Genomic DNA, 18119 nt, shown 5'->3' with positions numbered 1-18119 from the left:
ATTTTAAAAATCAATTTTTTTTAAAAATTAACCCATACATTTATCAAAATTAAAATTTTTTTCTTTAAATGAATTCAAAAACATTACTTGCAGACTAATGGAATCACCACCACCACAACCAACAAGGGTAAGAGACACATTTCATTGGGCTAAGAGAACACCACCTTATGTGGGCCCCCTACCCAATAAACAGTCCAATAATATTATGTGGGCTACGACTTTAAGAAATTTTCACACACACGCACAACATTCACACGTGCCGCTTAAATAAAAGAGGAAGGAAAGGGTGTGTTTGTGTCTGGGCTTTTATGGTCCGTTTCAAGAAAGGATAAGGAAAAGTAATAATAGTAAAGGGGAAGAAGATTGGATCAAGAGTCCAAAAATCACATGCTTCCCTTTTTTCAATTTTCATCTCTCTGCAGTCTGCCCCTTAACTCTTAACCAAACAAAGTCCTATCGACTTTTCATTGTCAGGTCCAATTAGCTTCTCGGGTTCGTTTCCAAGCCCAATTCTCTGTCTGTCTGTCTCTCTGCCTTCCTCTCTCTCGTCTCTCCTGGAAAACCCTAGATCTTGCAGAGGCCTCGGAGCTCGGTCTCCGAGCTTCTTATACGCACGGAGATCGCGTCGCTTTCTTTTCGCGACTGGTAAAAAACCCTAAATCTAGTTTCTCTTCTCTTTCTTCTATGGTTCTCGTGTTATTGATTGGAATTTGAATTGAATCTGTATAGCTCTGTTCTTTGATTTTGTGTTTGATTAGTTTGTGAATTTTTTTCCTTGATTAAGTAATTGTAATTTGTCAAATTATAGATTGCGGAAAATGATGACTGTGATGAGTTGGATGCTCGATTTGTGCTTTTTATGAGTTATCTTTGACCTGGGCTTTGTTTCTGGTTTCTTCTCCAATTTCTTCTAATTGTTTGTGCAGTTGACCTGATTTGATCTTTGGGTTTTCTTCGATCTGGGCTTTTTTGTGTTTTTTCTTCATTATTTTATTGAATTCTGAAGCCCAAGCCGAGAAAGAATGGAACTATAGATCCGTTTTCTTCGTTGACCCGTTTTAGCCCTATTATGGGAGCGGAATACCCATTTTGACCCTGAACTATCTGGGTCATTTAAACAACTGTTTCATGAATCCAACGTGGACATAATTCATCTCTGAACCTGTATACGGCCCATATCAGGTAGGTTACAGGGAGCAAGCAATTGAAAGGGGTGACCATTGGTACGGTGGGCCATAGTAAATGGCCCAGCGGTCTATAATTCAGTTATACACTCTCTGGGTTATTTGTTTGCATTCAGACTTCAGTTGTACCCTTTTATGGGAGCGTCTCTTTAGTAGGACTTGTGTTGTACTGTGAAACCTTTGCGTTCCTGAAGCTGAACTCTTGCTTCTTTAGCGTAATTTTGGACCCTATCAGATTGCTTAGTTTGGTGGACTGGTTTAATATTGACGGGTATTTGGTGGGTTTTTAATACTGATGCCATTATGTTTACACCATCCGTATGTGCGTTTGTCTAAAAAGATCCAGTCTTATAAGTGTTATAACATGTATCTTAAAATTATATATGCTGTGGAGTTATGCAGTCTTTCAGAATCTGCAGAGAATAAAAATGCATGCTCTACATGCTCCAAATGATTTTGTAAATCTAGAAGAAGGAAGCTAGGCTGAAGTTCCCGTGTTATACAAAAATTTAGTATTGGTTCTTAAACCTGAATTCGTTTATGGATTTTGAAGTTGATTGAAAGGGTGCTATGCAAATTTGCAATATGTAATGATCAATGTAATAGGATTTAGTTTTGGATAATTTCCGAAACAAAACCAGAATGGGAATTATGGTTAACTCCTATTTTATGCCTAGCTTGACTGCCAGCTGCTAGTTGAATTGCTTGCGTATCGTGGTGACAAGTATCATGTAGCTCATAGATCTTATATTGACTGTCTTCTTTGTTTCCTCTGGTATGATAGTAACTCTCTTATACTATTCTCCACTTAATAATCTCAATTGTGAAGTTTTTAGTTCAATCACGTATATGGAAGTTCAATGCTTAGCTGTGTTATGAGTGGACATGATGAGGTTTAAAATCTTCAATCTGTCATGTAATCCTAGTATGGTTTCATTTAAGTGATAATTTAGGCACTAAACTTCAATAAAGCTAACACAGGTTGGTTTCTATGGCTCATTATTCAAGAATCATGCTACATTTTTTTGGCTCCTATTGTCTATTTATTGAGTATTGATGATGGTAAACTTAGTATCAGATTTGTTTATTGTGGCATTTTGTTTTTCATGCTGTGTTGACCTTGACCATTGTCTTGTTATGTAAAATTAAAATGCGTGGGCATCTTCTGTTCCCTAAAATGTCCTTCCTTGCTGTTGCCACCTGGATTTATTTTCTAAATACTAGACTACTATTTCTTTTGGTGCTTTACTTTATTACCTAGTTGTTCTGTAGTACCAAGTTTATGTTTAGCTGTTTTCTTTTACTATGCACGATAAATGTGTGCCTTTCAAGGATTATTTAGGTTATCCATCTCATTTGATTGAGGCTTTTATGCTTTGGCCAGAGCATTTTATTCTGATTTTGCCATTCAAGGATTGTTTTGCTGAATGATAATAGGTATTCACTTCTTGAGGCAAGATGGAAACACCTGAAGAGAACAATGCATTGGTGGTTCATGAATCACAGCCTAATAAGAGGCGGAAAAAGAAGTCTATAGTCTGGGAGCACTTTACAATTGAAACTGTAAGTGCTGGATGTAGAAGGGCATTCTGTAAACAGTGCAAGCAAAGTTTTGCATATAGCACAGGTTCCAAAGTAGCTGGTACTAGCCATCTCAAGCGTCACATTGCCAAGGGAACCTGCCCAGCTGTACTACGCAATCAGGGGAATCAATTGACGCCATATACCCCAGGGAGTGGAAATGGCAGTACAACTGAAACTCCAAAACGTCGCTACAGATCTCCTAGCTCAGCTTATGTTCCTTTTGATGGAGACCGTTGCCGCCATGAAATTGCTAGGATGATCATTATGCATGACTACCCACTTCACATGGTCGAGCATAGTGGCTTTGTTACTTTTGCTCAAAATCTTCAGCCTCGGTTTGGCATGGTGAGCTTTAATAATGTCCAAGGGGATTGTGTTGCAACTTACTTGAGGGAAAAGCAGAATGTTATGAAGTTTATTGAGGGAATGCCTGGACGTGTTTGCCTTACATTGGACGTGTGGACTTCAAGACAAAGTTTAGGTTATGTTTTCTTGACTGGTCACTTCATTGATAGTGATTGGAAGCCACAAAGGCGGGTTCTGAATGTCGTGATGGAACCATATCCTGATTCAGATTCTGCTCTCAGCCATGCTGTTGCTTGTTGCCTTTCTGATTGGAGTTTGGAAGGCAAGCTATTTTCTGTCACGTACAATCATCCAGTTGGTGAACCTGGGCTTGAAAATCTTAGGTCCCTGCTTTGCATAAAGAATCCCCTAATTCTCAATGGACAATTATTGATTGGTAACTGTATAGCTTGGACTCTGTGCAGCATGGCCAAGGATGTATTATGGGCTGGGCGGGATGTTGTTAAGAAAATCCGCGACTGTGTAAAGTATGTGAAGACTTCAGAATCCCATGAGGAAAAGTTTTTCGAGCTTAAGCAGCAACTTCAACAAGTCAACAGTGAAAAAAGCTTATTTCTTGATGACCAATCTAAGTGGAACACGACATATCAAATGCTTGTGGTTGCTTCAGAGCTGAAATTAGTGTTTTCTTGCTTGGATGCTTCTGATCCTGATTACAAAGAGGCCCCCTCTTTGGAAGACTGGAGGCAGATTGATACTATATGTAGTTGTTTGAGACCTCTCTATGATGCAGCCAATATACTTACCTCCACAGCTACCCCAACTGCAATTACATTCTTTCATGAAGTATGGAAGATCCAGACTGATCTGGCTCGTTCAGTAGCAAGCGAGGATCCCTTTGTTAGCACTGTTACCAAAGCCATGCAAGAAAAAATGAGTAAATATTGGAAGGATTGCAGCCTAGTTTTAGCAATTGCAGTAGTCATGGATCCCCGCTTTAAGATGAAGCTTGTTGAGTTTAGTTTTTCGAAACTTTATGGTGAAGATGCACCTGCATATATCAAGATTGTCGATGATGGGATTCACGAGCTCTTTCTTGAATATGTGGCCCTTCCTTTGCCTTTAACTCCAACTTATGCTGAAGAAGGAAATAATGAAAACAGCATGAAGGAGGACCACCAGGGATCTCTTCTGTCCGACATTGGACTCACAGATTTTGATGTTTACATTATGGATACTACAAGCCAGCAAATGAAGTCGGAGCTAGATCAGTACTTGGAAGAGTCTTTATTGCCTCGTGTGCACGAGTTTGATGTGTTGAGTTGGTGGAAACTGAACAAGCTGAAATACCCAACTTTATCAAAAATGGCTCGTGATATTTTAACCATTCCAGTATCTAGTGCTGCTCTTGATTCTGTATTCGATACAGTGACCAAAGAGGTGGATCAGTACCGGTGTTCCTTGCGACCAGAGACGGTGGAAGCCCTTGTGTGTGCTAAAGATTGGCTTCAGTATGCATCTCCTGAAATTTCAAATGCCGTTGTGAAAATGGAGTTTTAGATTTAGGTTCGCTCGTTACAGTAATGATGTATAAGATTGTAGGCTTAGTTTTTATAATTAAGCATTAGGTTACATTGCCTCTATTGTACCATTAGAAAGGAATTGTTTGGATTAATGGGCATTATAATTTACACATTCAAATTTCCTGGACAGTATTTATTGACATAACGAACTATCTTTTGTTACGTTTGCGGGTTCTCAAAGATTTATAGCCAATGAGCGGTTTGATTTGAATTATAGAGTGATTTGAAAGTTGAAGGACTAATATCTTGCTCTACACTGCGGACAATTTTGACAATTCCGAAGAAAGTTTAATGTCAAATCCAAATTGAAGTATGATTCAAATAACACGATTGGTCTCTTTATTTATTTATTTATTTATTTATTTATACTTAATTCAGCTTCTTTTAATATTCAAACTTGAAATCTTCTAATACCATTTCGGTCTCTTAAATTTAAACTTTGATTTTTTATTTTTTATTCCACTTAAATATTTTAGGTTGAAAATTTTATTTATATAAACATATAATGAAGAATAAGCATAGAGCCATTGTTTAAGTTAAACGCCCACACTTAGTTTTATAAATAAAAAATATTAATTGGTATATATATGTCCATTTTAGCAAGACTTATTCATTATGTGTATATATATATATAATCTATTTCACCGGTAGCTTTCTGATATTAATAATTAAACTATCGTATTGGATAGAAAAGTTGATTATTTTATATTAATTAAAGTTACTAAAAATTTTGAAAATCGTTCAAGTAAACCATTAAGAAAAAAAATCAAATGATTAAATAGTAAATAATAAATTAATATCTTAATTAAGCTCTGTTAAAACTCTTATATCAGACAATTCTATAAAATATAAATACAATCCAATTAAAAGAATTAAAAATTTGGTACATATTATTTAAATTTATTATTATACTCTCAATATCATAATATAAGATTTATGAGAAGTATATCTAAGAAACATAATTATAACTCAATTTATTCTAAATAAGGTACTGTCAATTTTATTATATCTCAAAAAAAAAAAAAAAAAAAATCAATCAACCATATTAAAAAAATATTAACTATGACGAGTACTAACGTTCAATGTACATTGTTAATACTAATTATATAAATATAGAAATGAAAAAGAAAACAAATAAATGATATACTATAAACTAATAAGTCTTATGCGAGAAAAAAACATTAATTGTATAGATACAAAAGTATCAAATTTGGTCTCCTATTTCTAGTAATATTAATTGCAATGATTTTTTAATTGTAATAATGGCATGTTTTTTTATTTTTAAAGATTTCAATTAGTGTATTAAGATTTTCTTCTAGTTTTTTTTTATCTATTTTTAATATATTAATAAATACTTGAAAATTATGTTTTTGACTATAAAATCCTCTATTCTGTGTACTCATTTCACCATCTTCCTTCCCCTCTTTTTAGGTTCCCATTGAAGAAAAAAAAAAAAAAAAAAGTAATATGGATTCTGTTGTTGCTAAAGCTCTTATTTTAGTGCAACTTTCACTATTATGCTTCCTTGCACTTAGCGATGAAGAAATAGGGCCAGTGCCATTGTTGCACCATCACAACAATCACCACCATAGTCTAGCTCCAACTCCAGTCGATAATCACCATCACCACCACCACCACGATGATCCAACTCCAACTCCAGCTCATCACCATCACCACCATCATCACCATGGTCCAGCCCCAGCTTATACACCACTCCATCCACCAAAGTTACACTCAAACCCACAAGTATACTCTCCACCAACTCTAGCTCATGGTCACCACCACCACCACCAGCATAGTCAAGCTCCAGCTCCAGCTCCAGCTCATCACCATCACCACCACCATGGTTTAACTCCAGCTCATGCACCAGTCCATCCACCAAAGTTGCACCCACACCCACCGGTGTACTTTCCGCCAACTCTAATTCATGGTTCTCACCACCACGGTGCAGCTTCAGCTCCGACTCATCACCACCACCATCATGGTCCAGATCCAGCTCCAGCTCATCATCACCACCACGACGGTCCAGATCTAGCTCCAGCTCATCACCATCACCACCATCAACATGATCCGGCTCCAGCTCCAAGACAGCATTGACTCTTTCCCACCCTCCCGAACAGTCTTCACTAGATATTATAGTGCAAGAATAAATAAAAAGTACAGAACATTAATTTTTAATGTATCAATAGATACAGAGGACAAAAGAAAATCATTATAAAAATTGTTCGTACTCAAAGTATGGATAAATTTATTAATAAAAAGTAAATTGATGCAAATGGTGATTATTAATCAATTTCCCTCCATTTCTTTTTTTTTTTTTTAAATATCCTCCAAAAATTAATCTTTCTAATTAAGGAAGGAAGGCAACGTTCATTTTTCCTCGCAAAATCGTATCCATAAATTGTGTCTGGGTACACCTAGATATTACTTTTACTTGCCTTGCACGCTTATACAACAGGCCCAAAGAAAGAGAGAAAATTACATTTAATCTCCTAATTCTGATGTAGGTAATTTCTAAACTCTTAGTTAATCTTAGTTAATCTTGTGTATATATATATATATATATATATATATATTTTTAATTTTGTTAACCAAATGTCAATCGGAATCGGAATGTACGCATAACTTAATTTGCCTCTGTATTTCTTATTGATAATTTCTATAATTGAAATTCTTGATAATATTCTAATAAGAGACATGAACAAAGAGAAATGAACGATAAAAAATGCGCACATTAATATATAGTCTATTAGTAAGTGTTTGTTAATTTATTAGGTGATAATGCAAAATTATTGATATATAATTATAATAAATTTTAGATAAATAACAATATAAATTGAATTGAAGTGTTTATAAGATATACTGTTATTTTATTAATTAACCGTTATATTCATATTAACGTGACATTAAATTTTATTTTAATATTATAAAAATCTAAATAATACAAAAAAAAATATAATCAATATTTAATATTAAAAATGAAAATAATATAAATAATAAGAAAAGTAAGGAATGACATAAAATATTAAACGAGTAAAAATAACGAATATAGTCAACGTGCAATGCACGTCATAAAAAGAATAATTATAATTAAAAGTTTTACCGTTTTGCAATTATACTTAAAAGTATAACACGACAAAATATTATATTTATATTTGTTGAAGGAATTGGAATCCTACATGGCAATATAATATATATATATTCTTATAATTTATTTATTTTGTTAATTCTCTTTTTCCAGTTTTCTTCTATAATTCTAAACCTAAAAAATTAAATTTTAAATCCAAAGTAATAGAGGAACGAAGAAGGGTTTTGCATTAATGACATTTTCTTCATGGTACTAACGAGAAATATCCTTAAGTTTTCATTGGATTTTCCAAGATCATTATGAGATTAGTAAAAATTTTAATGCTGATAACTCTAAATAAAATGCATTCTTCACATTTATCATAAATATATATTATATATTAAAATCATATATATTAGATAATATTATCTATGCTAAATTTTATATCATAAGTAAAAATGAAATTAAACTAGTTAATCATTTACATTAGAAAATTGTTGATTAATACAAGATTATAAATTTATTTCTACATTCTATTAAAAAATAGGATATGATTTTTTTCATTAGTTTTAAATAAATGTACATAAAATTATTTCATAATATTTTATAAAACAATATTATATTAATTTAGAGTTGTACACAACTCGGAAAGCAATTATAAGGCTCGTTGGTTTTAGTGTGATGGGTATGGACTTTTAATGGATCAAGAGTCCAAAACTCACATGGACTCTTATTTATAATTTATATATCTTAACCAAACACAAGCCCAATTCTCCTCTTTCTCTCTCTCCCTCTCTCTCTCCCCCTGCAAAATCCTAGAACTTGCAGAGGATCTCGAAGTTCGTTCTCCGAGATTCTTATACGCACAGAGACAACGTTGTTTTCTTTTCGCGACTGGTAAAACAACGCTAACCCTAACTTTAGTTTCTCGTCTCTTTTCTCTTTTATACTTCTTGCTTTATTGGGTAGAATTTGAAAAGAATTTCTGTTTGTTGATTTTATTCTTGATTAATTTGGGAATTTTATTGTGTTGATAAGGAGTTATTAGCTAGGTTTGCCATGGCGAGCTTTGATATTGTTCAGAGGGATTGTGTTGCTGCGACTTTCTCGAGGCAAAAGCAGAATGTTATGAAGTTTATTGCGGGAATGCCTGGACGTGTTTGCCTTTCATTGGACATGTGGACTTCAAGTCAAGGTTTAGGTTATGTTGTTTTAACTGGACATTTTATTGATAGTAATTGGAAGCTGCAACTGCGTATTCTAAATGTCGTGATGGAAACAAATCCTGATTCAGATTTTTCTCTCAGCCATGCTGTTGCTTGTTGCCTTTCTGATTGGAGTTTGGAAGGGAAGCTATTTTCTGTCACTTACAATCATCCGGTTGGTGAACCTGGGCTTCAAAATCTCAGGTCCCTGCTTTGTATAAGTAATCCCCTTCTTCTTAATGGACAAATTATTGCTTGGTAACTGCATAGCTCTCACTTTAAGCAGCATGGCGAACGATGTACTGTGGGCTTGGCGGGATATTGTTGAGAAAATCCTCAACAGTGTAAAGTATGTTGAGGCTTCAGAATCCCATGAGCAAAAGTTTGTCAAGCTTAAACAACAACTTCAAGTCCCCACTGAAAAAAGGTTATCTCTTGATGACCAGTCTAAGTGGAACGCGACACATGAAATGTTTGTGGTTGTTTCAGAGCTGAAATTAGTGTTTTCTTGCTTGGATACTTCTGATCCTGATTACAAAGATGCCCTATCGATGGAACACTGGAAGCAGGTCGAGATTGTATGTGATTATTTGAAGCCTCTCTACGATGCAGCTAATATCCTTACCTCCACAGCTACCCCAACTGCAGTTACAGTCTTTCTTGAAGTATGGAAGATCCAGATTTATCTGGCTTGTTCAGTTGCAAGCGAGGATCCCTTCATTAGCACTGCAACCAAAGCCATGCAAGAAAAAATGAGTAAATATTGGAAGGATTGCAGCCTAGTTTTAGCAATTGCAGTAGTCATGGATCCTCGCTTTAAGATGAAGCTTTTGTTGAGTTAAGTTTTTTGAAACTCTATAGTGAAGATGCACCTGCATATATCAAGATTGTTAATGATGGGGTTCACGAGCTCACTACAAACAAGCAAATGGAGTCGGAGCTAGATCACTAATTGGAAGAGCCTTTAGTGCGTCGGGTGCAAGAGTTTGATGTGTTAAAATGGTGGAAATTGAACAAGACGAAATACCCAACTCTGTCAAAAATGGCTCGTGATGTTTCAAGCATTCCAGTTTCTTCCGTTGCTCCTGAATCTGTATTTGATACGGGGACGAAAGAGCTGGACCAGTACCAAGGAACACCAGAGACACTTGAAGCCCTTGTGTGTGCCAAGGATTGGCTTCAGTATGAATCTGCTGCATTTTAAGTTTTTAACTAGTAATCTTATTTGCTCAGACTATATATACTCTATAGTCTATTCAATCATTATTAGAAAATTTATACTCTATTCAATTATTATTTTTAGCTTTTTTGTATTAATATTATTTTTAACTTTATAATTTGCAACCAAATTTTTTTTAAAAAAATCATTATTATTTTTTGATGTAAATCATATCGGGTGTTAAATCGAATAGTTACATTTTTTTTTTTTAACCATCCGGTATCCAAAACTCATTTGACCAACTAATTCACCGATAAGCACACAAAAAAGCTCTCTTTGAGTATTTAAAAGATTACATAACTAAGGTTCGAACTCAAGACCTTTAGTTAAAATAAAATAAATTCTTTCCACCCATCTCACCCTCGAATTCGAATAGTTATACTTTTATACGTATTTTGATTTTACTTCATTTGATAGATATATAAACAACAATATGAAAACCAATCTAATTTGAGAAAATATATATTTTGCTATGATTTTTCCATTTTTTATTTTAGTTTTATGCTGGACCATATCTGATAATCCTAAAAATTCAATATCTTTTTCTTATTTTCCCTGCTAAAAATTTATAATTATATATAACTAAAGATATAAATCGGGGATTTATTTTAAATTAATTAACCCATTTATCAAAATTCGTTAAGTTCACCCTAAGTTCAAAAATTACTTTTTAGACCAATAGAAACTTACCAACGATGTCAAGAACACGCAGAGACAAGAGCCTCACACGAAAAGAAATCTTGATATCTTATCCATTTCACCAAGGGAGGCTCACCAAAAAGCATAATCATTAGAGTTATGAACCCTAATTAAGGAAGGTAAATTTTTTCTTAAAAAAAAAAAAAGGAAAATTTTGATAGATCATTTTATTTTTTAAAACATCAGGAGATGATTTTTTCAATAGTTCAATATTAATAATATTACTATTGGATTTATTTAATATATTAAATAAATTAATTTATAGTTGAACAGAGTTTGTAAAGTTTTGTCTTTGTGTGCTGTATGTGGGCTTCTGTGGTCCGTTTGAATAAAATAAAACTAATAGCAATAGAAGATTGGATCAAGAGTCCAAAAATCGCATGCTCTCTTATTTTCTATTTATCTCTCTTAACCTAACAGAGTCTTATTGACTTCTCATTGTCAGGTCCAATTAGCTTCTCGGGTTTGTTTCAAAGCCCAATTCTCCTCTCTCTCTCTCTCTCTCTCTCTCTCTCTCCTGCAAAACCCTAGATCTCGCGACGACGTCGGAGCTCTGTTTCCGAGCTTCTTATACCCACGGAGGTCGGTCGTTTTCTTCTTGCGACTGGTAAAAACCTTAACTCTAACTTTAATTTCTCCTCTCTTCTACTATCGATGCTTGTGTCGTTCTAGATTAGAATCTGAATTGAATTGCTGTTCTTTGGTTTTACTCTTGATTAATCTTGCTGCAGAGTCATAGGTTGTGCAATACGATTACTGCGATGTATTAGGTGTTCAATTTGAGCTGTGGCTTGTGCTTTTTAATAGTTCTGATTGATCTGGGCTTTGTACATGTTTTTCCCCAATTTCTTGTCGTAATTGTTTGTTAGGTTGACTGAGTTTTTTTTTCTACCTGGGCTTCGTTCTTTTTTTCCTTTTTTTTTTTTCTTTCCTTCTTCGGTTGAATTCTGAAGCCCAACCGCCAACCGTTGATGGAATGGAACCATAGATCCGTTTTTCGATGTTGACCCGTTTTAGCCCGAGTTATGAGACGGAATACCCACTGACCCTGAACTATCCGACTCATTTAAATAACCTTTTGATGTACGGGCCCATATTAGGCTCGAGTATGGGTTTAGTAGGCCAGATTACTGGGCCCAGCGGTCTAACAATTCTTCTTTCTGCTTCTCTGGATTCAGAATTACAGCGCGATATGTTCTTCAACAGCATTTTAGTAATTAAAGTTTTGTAATGTCCGTAATGCAATTTATCCTTAATTGTTTTCTTTTACCATGCTTAGCGTTCCATCTAGCAATACATAGTAGTACTTCTGTAAGTAATATGTTATGACATGCAATGATGCTATCTCAAATGTCGAAGAATTAACTTTTATTGCTGTGGTCCTCTGTTATATCAAATGGTTCATCTTGGTGCTTGATGATTGCCATACAAGGATTGTTTAGGTTACCCATCAGATTTAAAGAACTTTTATGATTTTGGCCAACCATTGAAAAACTATTTTGCTAAATGATAAATAGGTATTCACTTTCTGAGGCAAGATGGAATCATCTGAAGAGGACAATGCTTTGACTGTTCCAGAATCACAGCCTAATAAAAGGAGGAAAAGGAAGTCTATTGTCTGGGAACACTTTACCATTGAAAATGTAGGTGATGGATGTAGAAGGGCATGCTGTAAACAGTGCAAGCAAAGTTTTGCGTATAGCACAGGTTCCAAAGTAGCTGGTACCAGCCATCTCAAGCGTCACATTGCCAAGGGAACCTGCCTAGCACTACTGCGCAATCAGGGGAATCAATTAACTCCATATACCCCAGGGAGTGAAAATGGCGGTGCAACTGAAATACGAAAACGTCGATACCGAACCCCTAGCTCACCCTACATTCCATTTGATGCAGATCGTTGCCGCCATGAAATTGCTAGGATGATCATCATGCATGACTACCCACTACACATGGTAGAACATAGTGGCTTCATAAATTTTGTTCAGAATCTTCAGCCCCGTTTTGGCATGGTGAGCTTCAACACTGTCCAAGGCGATTGTGTTGCAACTTATTTGAGGGAAAAGCAGAATGTTATGAAGTTTATTGAGGGAATGCCTGGACGTGTTTGCCTTACATTGGACGTGTGGACTTCAAGTCAAAGTTTAGGTTATTTTTTTGTGACTGGACACTTCATTGATAGCAACTGGGAGCCACAAAGGCGGATTCTGAATGTTGTGATGGAACCATTTCCCGATTCAGGTTCTGCTCTTAGCCATGTTGTTGCTTGTTGCCTTTCTGACTGGAGTTTGGAGGGCAAGCTATTTTCTGTCACTCACAATTGTCCGGTTGATGAACCTGGGATTGAAAATCTTAGATCCCTTCTTTGCGTAAAAAATCCCCTTATTCTCAACGGACAATTATTTATTGGTAACTGCATAGCTCGTACTCTAAGCAGCATGGCAAAGGATGTATTATGGGCTGGGCGGGATATAGTTAAGAAAATCCGTGACAGTGTAAAGTATGTGAAGACTTCAGAATCCCTAGAGGAGAAGTTTGTCGAGCTTCAACAACACCTTCAAGTGACCACTGAAAATGCCTTATCTCTTGATGACCAATCTAAATGGAACACAACATATCAAATGCTTGTGGCTGCTGCAGAGCTGAAATTGGTGTTTTCTTGCTTGGATACTTCTGACCCTGATTACAATGAGGCCCCCTCTATGGAAGACTGGAGGCAGGCTGAGACTATATGTGGTTGTTTGAAACCTCTCTATGATGCAGCCAATATCCTCACCTCTACAGCCACCCCAACTGCAATTGCATTCTTCCATGAAGTATGGAAGATCCAGACTGATCTGGCTCGTGCAGCTGCAAGTGACGATCCTTTTATTAGCATTGTTACCAAAGCAATGCAAGAAAAAATTAGTAGATATTGGAAGGATTGCAGCCTAGTTTTGGCAATTGCTGTAGTCATGGATCCCCGCTTTAAGATGAAGCTTGTTGAGTTCACTTTTTCAAAAATTCATGGTGAAGATGCACCCACATATATCAAGATTGTTGATGATGGGCTTCACGAGCTCTTTCATGAATATCTAGCCAGCCCTTCATCTCTAGCTTTGACTTATACTGAAGAAGGAAATACTGAGAACAGCATGAGGGAGGACCACCAGGGAACTCTTCTTTCCGACAATGGATTTACAGATTTTGATGTTTACATCATGGAGACTACAAACCAGGAAATGACGTCAGAGCTGGATCAGTACTTGGAAGAATCTTTACTGCCTCGCGTGCAAGAGTTTGATGTATTAAGTTGGTGGAAACTGAATAAGCTGAAATATCCTACTCTATCGAAATTGGCTCGTGATATTTTAACCATTCCAGTATCCAGCGCTGCTCCTGACTCTGTATTTGATACAATGACCAAAGAGCTGGATCAGTACCGAAGTTCTTTGCGACCAGAGACGGTGGAAGCCCTTGTGTGTGCCAAGGATTGGCTTCAGTATGCATCTGCTGAAATTTCAGATGATATTGTGAAAATGGAGTTCTAGGGTTTACTTGCCAGAGTATGATTACAATTGTAGCTTAGTTCTATAGTTAAGCATTAGGTTACCTCTTGTACCATTTGAAAGTAATTGTTTGGATAATTGGCATTATAAATTAAAATTCCCAGGGTAGATCTTGTTATCATATTGATTTGGCACCCAAAGGGAATACAACAATTAATACCCGCTGTGATGATTTTCGTTTGTGTTATATAATGCCAGTAAACAATATCTGTATGTTTATTTGGATAATAATTTGAACAATGTGAAGGTCAGTTAAGATGATTTTATGCTTTCATCTATTTGAATAAAGCATCTAAAGCTTATGAACCGCCTTATGCTTTATAATAATATTAGCAATGCTTGATTTAATTAATTGTTTGCAGTGCTCTGGCTACGCCTGGTTTGGAGGAAATAATGCAAAATATTCTCAAAGCCGCCACATTAAACTAGAAAATTGATGATAATATTGACAGTATCTGTGTTGATTAGATTTTATTGAATTCTTCCATTCTAATGATGCATTACACAACTAATTTTTCCCCTTCATTACACCTAATAGGTAAATACCCACATCCAATGGTATCCTACCATAACCATAAATCAAGCCCTTTTCTAATATTAATCTACAACTCAATCTCAACAACATGAAGTTTACCCTCCTCAGGTAAACTATCCAAATTAAAAGTAACCAATCCAGTAGGCAAGTCGTACACAAAATCAACCACATTTGAATCCACAATGCACCTTCTTGGTTTAGTAGATGAATAAGCACCAAACTTCCCATAACCTTTAACCTCCGTAAAAACTTTCCCCACTAATTCACCACCGCAATCTCCTTTCAGTACTTCATACTTCAACTCTTCAATGGCTCCACCAGCATTGTACATGGCAATTAGTCCAAAGGGTGCGAAGCTAAACCCAGGTGCTAAAACCTTGATGGGTGTGAGAGTAAAGATATGGTGCTCCAAGACTTTGAGTGACACCGGCAATGCTGCATTGTACGGAAGAATGGTGACTTCACCGGTGCGGTGGCAGTAGATAGCACAGTCACCATTCCAGTTAGAATCTGTGGCTGCTTCTGATATGAGATGGACATCACGTCCTTTAATGGCTCCTGTTAAGGCATCAGATTTGGTTTCATGGAATGTGTTCTTTCTTTCAACAGTGTTCCAGGCTGCTCCTTGGCAATTGTAGACTCCTAAAACTCCTGTGTATTTGTTCATGTTCCATATCTTCAACAAGCTGCAAAAAAGAGAATAATTTAAGTCAAGAAAGTGCATACATTACATGATAGCTTAAAAATCCCAAGACATGAAAAAGAAAAATTTATCAATTCGTTTTGTTTAGCAAATTCTAACTCCAATCCAAGTTCAATTAATCAAAAAATGTACTTACCTAATTCCATCACGAGAGGGATCAGTGAACAAACAGTCACGAGTAGGTCGCCCAGGCAAGCGGGCTCTAAGAATAGATCCGTCCGGCAGCACCAGCTTCTTTAGTACATTAAAATCATGCTTCCCAGGCTCATCACTGGTCATAAAAAATATTCATAACATTTAGCCAAAAAGAAAGTATGCAATGCATAAAAAAAAGGGTATCTACTTAGAAATGAAGTACCTAACATAGACAGGACCGCCACTGATGGCTCTAGCAGAAGCATGATATTCAGCAGCTGGGTGAACAGAATGAAACATATCCCAATCAGGAAGCATAAATTCTCCTAGAAACACACTGTTGTATGACACTGCTGCTATATGAATGGTGTGTGACACTGGATCCCTTGGAAAGAAATCATCTGATGCTCTCACCACCGCTGTCTGTTTCGAGCTGTTCCATAAAAAATAAAAATTTATGCTTTCTCAAATTCTAAAGTCGAAAAATATTTATAGCAAACAAAATTAAAGAAGACACAGTCTCACCAGTATAATGCATCAGTGTTATGGCTCATGCAAGCAATGCACCCATTATCAGGGAAATTTCTAGCTACAGAAGCATCAAGAGCTTGATGATACTGTCTAGTTAACTCCACCCTTCCTCCTAATCCACCACCAAGCGTCTCCAATATGCACTGCACGTCCACCTTAACCCCATCTATACCCGCAGAAGCCAGATAACTATGCAACTCATTATAAAATTTATATACACTTTTAGGATCCATCAATCCCAATCCCTGCAATGCCATTATTTCAGTCTTCCACGTCGGGTCATTCTCCGCCACCGCTTTTGACACCTCCGGATACTTCATCAACGACCCGTACTCCTCCATTTCCTTTACTCCGGGTCGGACCCCACCCCAGTATCCAGTAATCGCGTGCCATACATATACGTATTTCAATCCGTATTTCTCTTTCGCTACATTTACTATGTTCTTTATGCCCACCGTTGGATCATCTTTATTTTGGAATTTTGAATTTTCTTTGATCCCGGTCAACCTAAGTAACGGCTGCTGATTGCTGTCATTTTGATCTTTCGTTTCTTCCTGTGGATCCCCACCAACTGACTGCCAACCGTCGTCTATGATAACAAATTTTGGAGGAGTTCCACCAGCAGCTAAGCTCTTTAGCCCCGACTCGACTCCTTCTTGAGTCACTTCCTGGTAAAACGCATCCCAGGTGCACCAACCGAAATAATCAACGATTCCAGGCAATTTTTTCTCATGCCGTTGACGGAACGTTTTCAAATGTAACTTAACGGCTCTTACAGCTTCCGTAATCGTGCCAAAAGGATCTGTACCAGCGTGAATGAATAAAGAGTGGGTAAACGACGACATTTTAGTCTCAACGTCACCGCTTTCTAAACAAAGCTCGAGCTCATCGTTGTCGTTCCCTTGTAAACAAGCTCTAAAAGATCCTTCAATCAAAGGAAGGAAAACTGTGTAAACAATCTGATTTTCTTCATTTCCATCGTCCGATTCAAGCTGGGACCCATCTTTAGTCTCGACCAGTAAAAACTGCGTCTCTAGAGGAATATCTTTCCCATGATCTCCCATTTTTTGGGCCATCCAGTAAAGCTTGAACCGGAAACAGGCCATGAACCGGACTTCACGTAAAGTGCCTAAAGGTAACACATGCCGGCTTTTTTCTTCGTCAAAAACCGCTCCTAGAAAAATCCCCTCAACTGGACCGGAGGACGAACCGGAAGATGTTATCACATTTTCCGGTACACCGCTGAGAATAGTACGATCCTTGACAATTAGTTTCCGGTCCGAGATCCGAACAGCCGGTTTGATCGTCATTTCGTCCTCTTCGGGAGGCGTTACTAGATTGCTTTTCTGCAATGATAAATATACATTAATAACATAAAAATAATTAATACTAGGAATTTACATTCATAATACTAAAGAACCAGTTGATTGCCTTAAACGCCGATATAGAAAATGCTTTTTTGGAAGAGTACCTGCAAACTCCGAGATTTAAAAAAAAAAAAAAAATCAGCAACTTAAATTTTCTAGGAAACCAAACAGGGTATGTAGAAGGAAAACTGAAAGAAAATTACCAGAAACAGAGCGCTGTGTTTTAAAAGCAACCGATGATTGGATTGTAGGTAAAAGGGTAAATTTGTTGGTATTTATAGTGACGAAACGGGGATTAATTCTACAATAACACGAATTTGACATCGTCACTTTTCTATCTCTGTTTCTTCTGAGCTTTCTCTTCCTGTCTTGTTGATTGCCCAGCAGATTATCCAACGGCAAAATGGAATTCCACGTAGGATCCACGCTGCTCGAATCCACAAATCTTAGTTAGAG

At 36.5% G+C, this 18119-nt stretch overlaps 3 protein-coding genes and 1 pseudogene across 5 annotated transcripts; 3 read left to right on the top strand and 1 right to left on the bottom strand.

Moving 5' to 3' along the window:
• The first annotated feature begins 323 nt into the window (after positions 1-323).
• Positions 324-4786, top strand: LOC105641292 (zinc finger BED domain-containing protein DAYSLEEPER). The gene is made up of 2 exons (XM_012225808.4): positions 324-645; positions 2622-4786. The coding sequence occupies exon 2, from the start codon at positions 2643-2645 to the stop codon at positions 4632-4634; it is 1992 nt and encodes a 663-aa protein (XP_012081198.1). The 5' UTR covers positions 324-645; positions 2622-2642; the 3' UTR covers positions 4635-4786.
• Positions 4787-8505: 3719 nt separating this feature from the next.
• Positions 8506-10224, top strand: LOC105641337 (zinc finger BED domain-containing protein DAYSLEEPER pseudogene; annotated as a pseudogene). Its single transcript, XR_016322146.1, has 2 exons — positions 8506-8621; positions 8763-10224. The product of XR_016322146.1 is annotated as a zinc finger BED domain-containing protein DAYSLEEPER pseudogene (transcript).
• A 1010-nt stretch (positions 10225-11234) lies between these two features.
• On the top strand, positions 11235-14653 carry LOC105641291 (zinc finger BED domain-containing protein DAYSLEEPER). The gene is made up of 2 exons (XM_012225807.4): positions 11235-11454; positions 12365-14653. Exon 2 carries the CDS (start codon positions 12386-12388, stop codon positions 14372-14374), a length of 1989 nt encoding a protein of 662 aa, XP_012081197.1. The 5' UTR covers positions 11235-11454; positions 12365-12385; the 3' UTR covers positions 14375-14653.
• A 172-nt stretch (positions 14654-14825) lies between these two features.
• Positions 14826-18077, bottom strand: DIN10 (Raffinose synthase family protein). 2 transcript variants are annotated; one of them, XM_012225804.3, is made up of 6 exons: positions 17867-18077; positions 17728-17774; positions 16291-17642; positions 15989-16198; positions 15767-15901; positions 14826-15613 (listed from the first exon to the last, which is right to left on the bottom strand). In XM_012225804.3, the coding sequence occupies exons 1-6, from the start codon at positions 17985-17987 to the stop codon at positions 14995-14997; spliced, it is 2484 nt and encodes an 827-aa protein (XP_012081194.1). In that variant the 5' UTR covers positions 17988-18077; the 3' UTR covers positions 14826-14994. The 2 variants fall into 2 exon arrangements, with proteins under 2 accessions (XP_012081194.1, XP_020537809.1); XM_020682150.3 differs by having other exon boundaries at positions 17728-17767; positions 17867-17949.
• Between the last annotated feature and the right edge of the window lie 42 nt (positions 18078-18119).

This window comes from Jatropha curcas, chromosome 8 (genome assembly GCF_041381405.1).
Source record: "Jatropha curcas cultivar XTBG-Jc1 chromosome 8, XTBG_Jcur_1.0, whole genome shotgun sequence".
In the NCBI taxonomy this organism is placed as follows: domain Eukaryota; kingdom Viridiplantae; phylum Streptophyta; class Magnoliopsida; order Malpighiales; family Euphorbiaceae; genus Jatropha; species Jatropha curcas.
The sequence above is the reverse complement of the archived record's forward strand: the minus strand, read 5'-3'. Positions and strand labels throughout refer to the sequence as shown.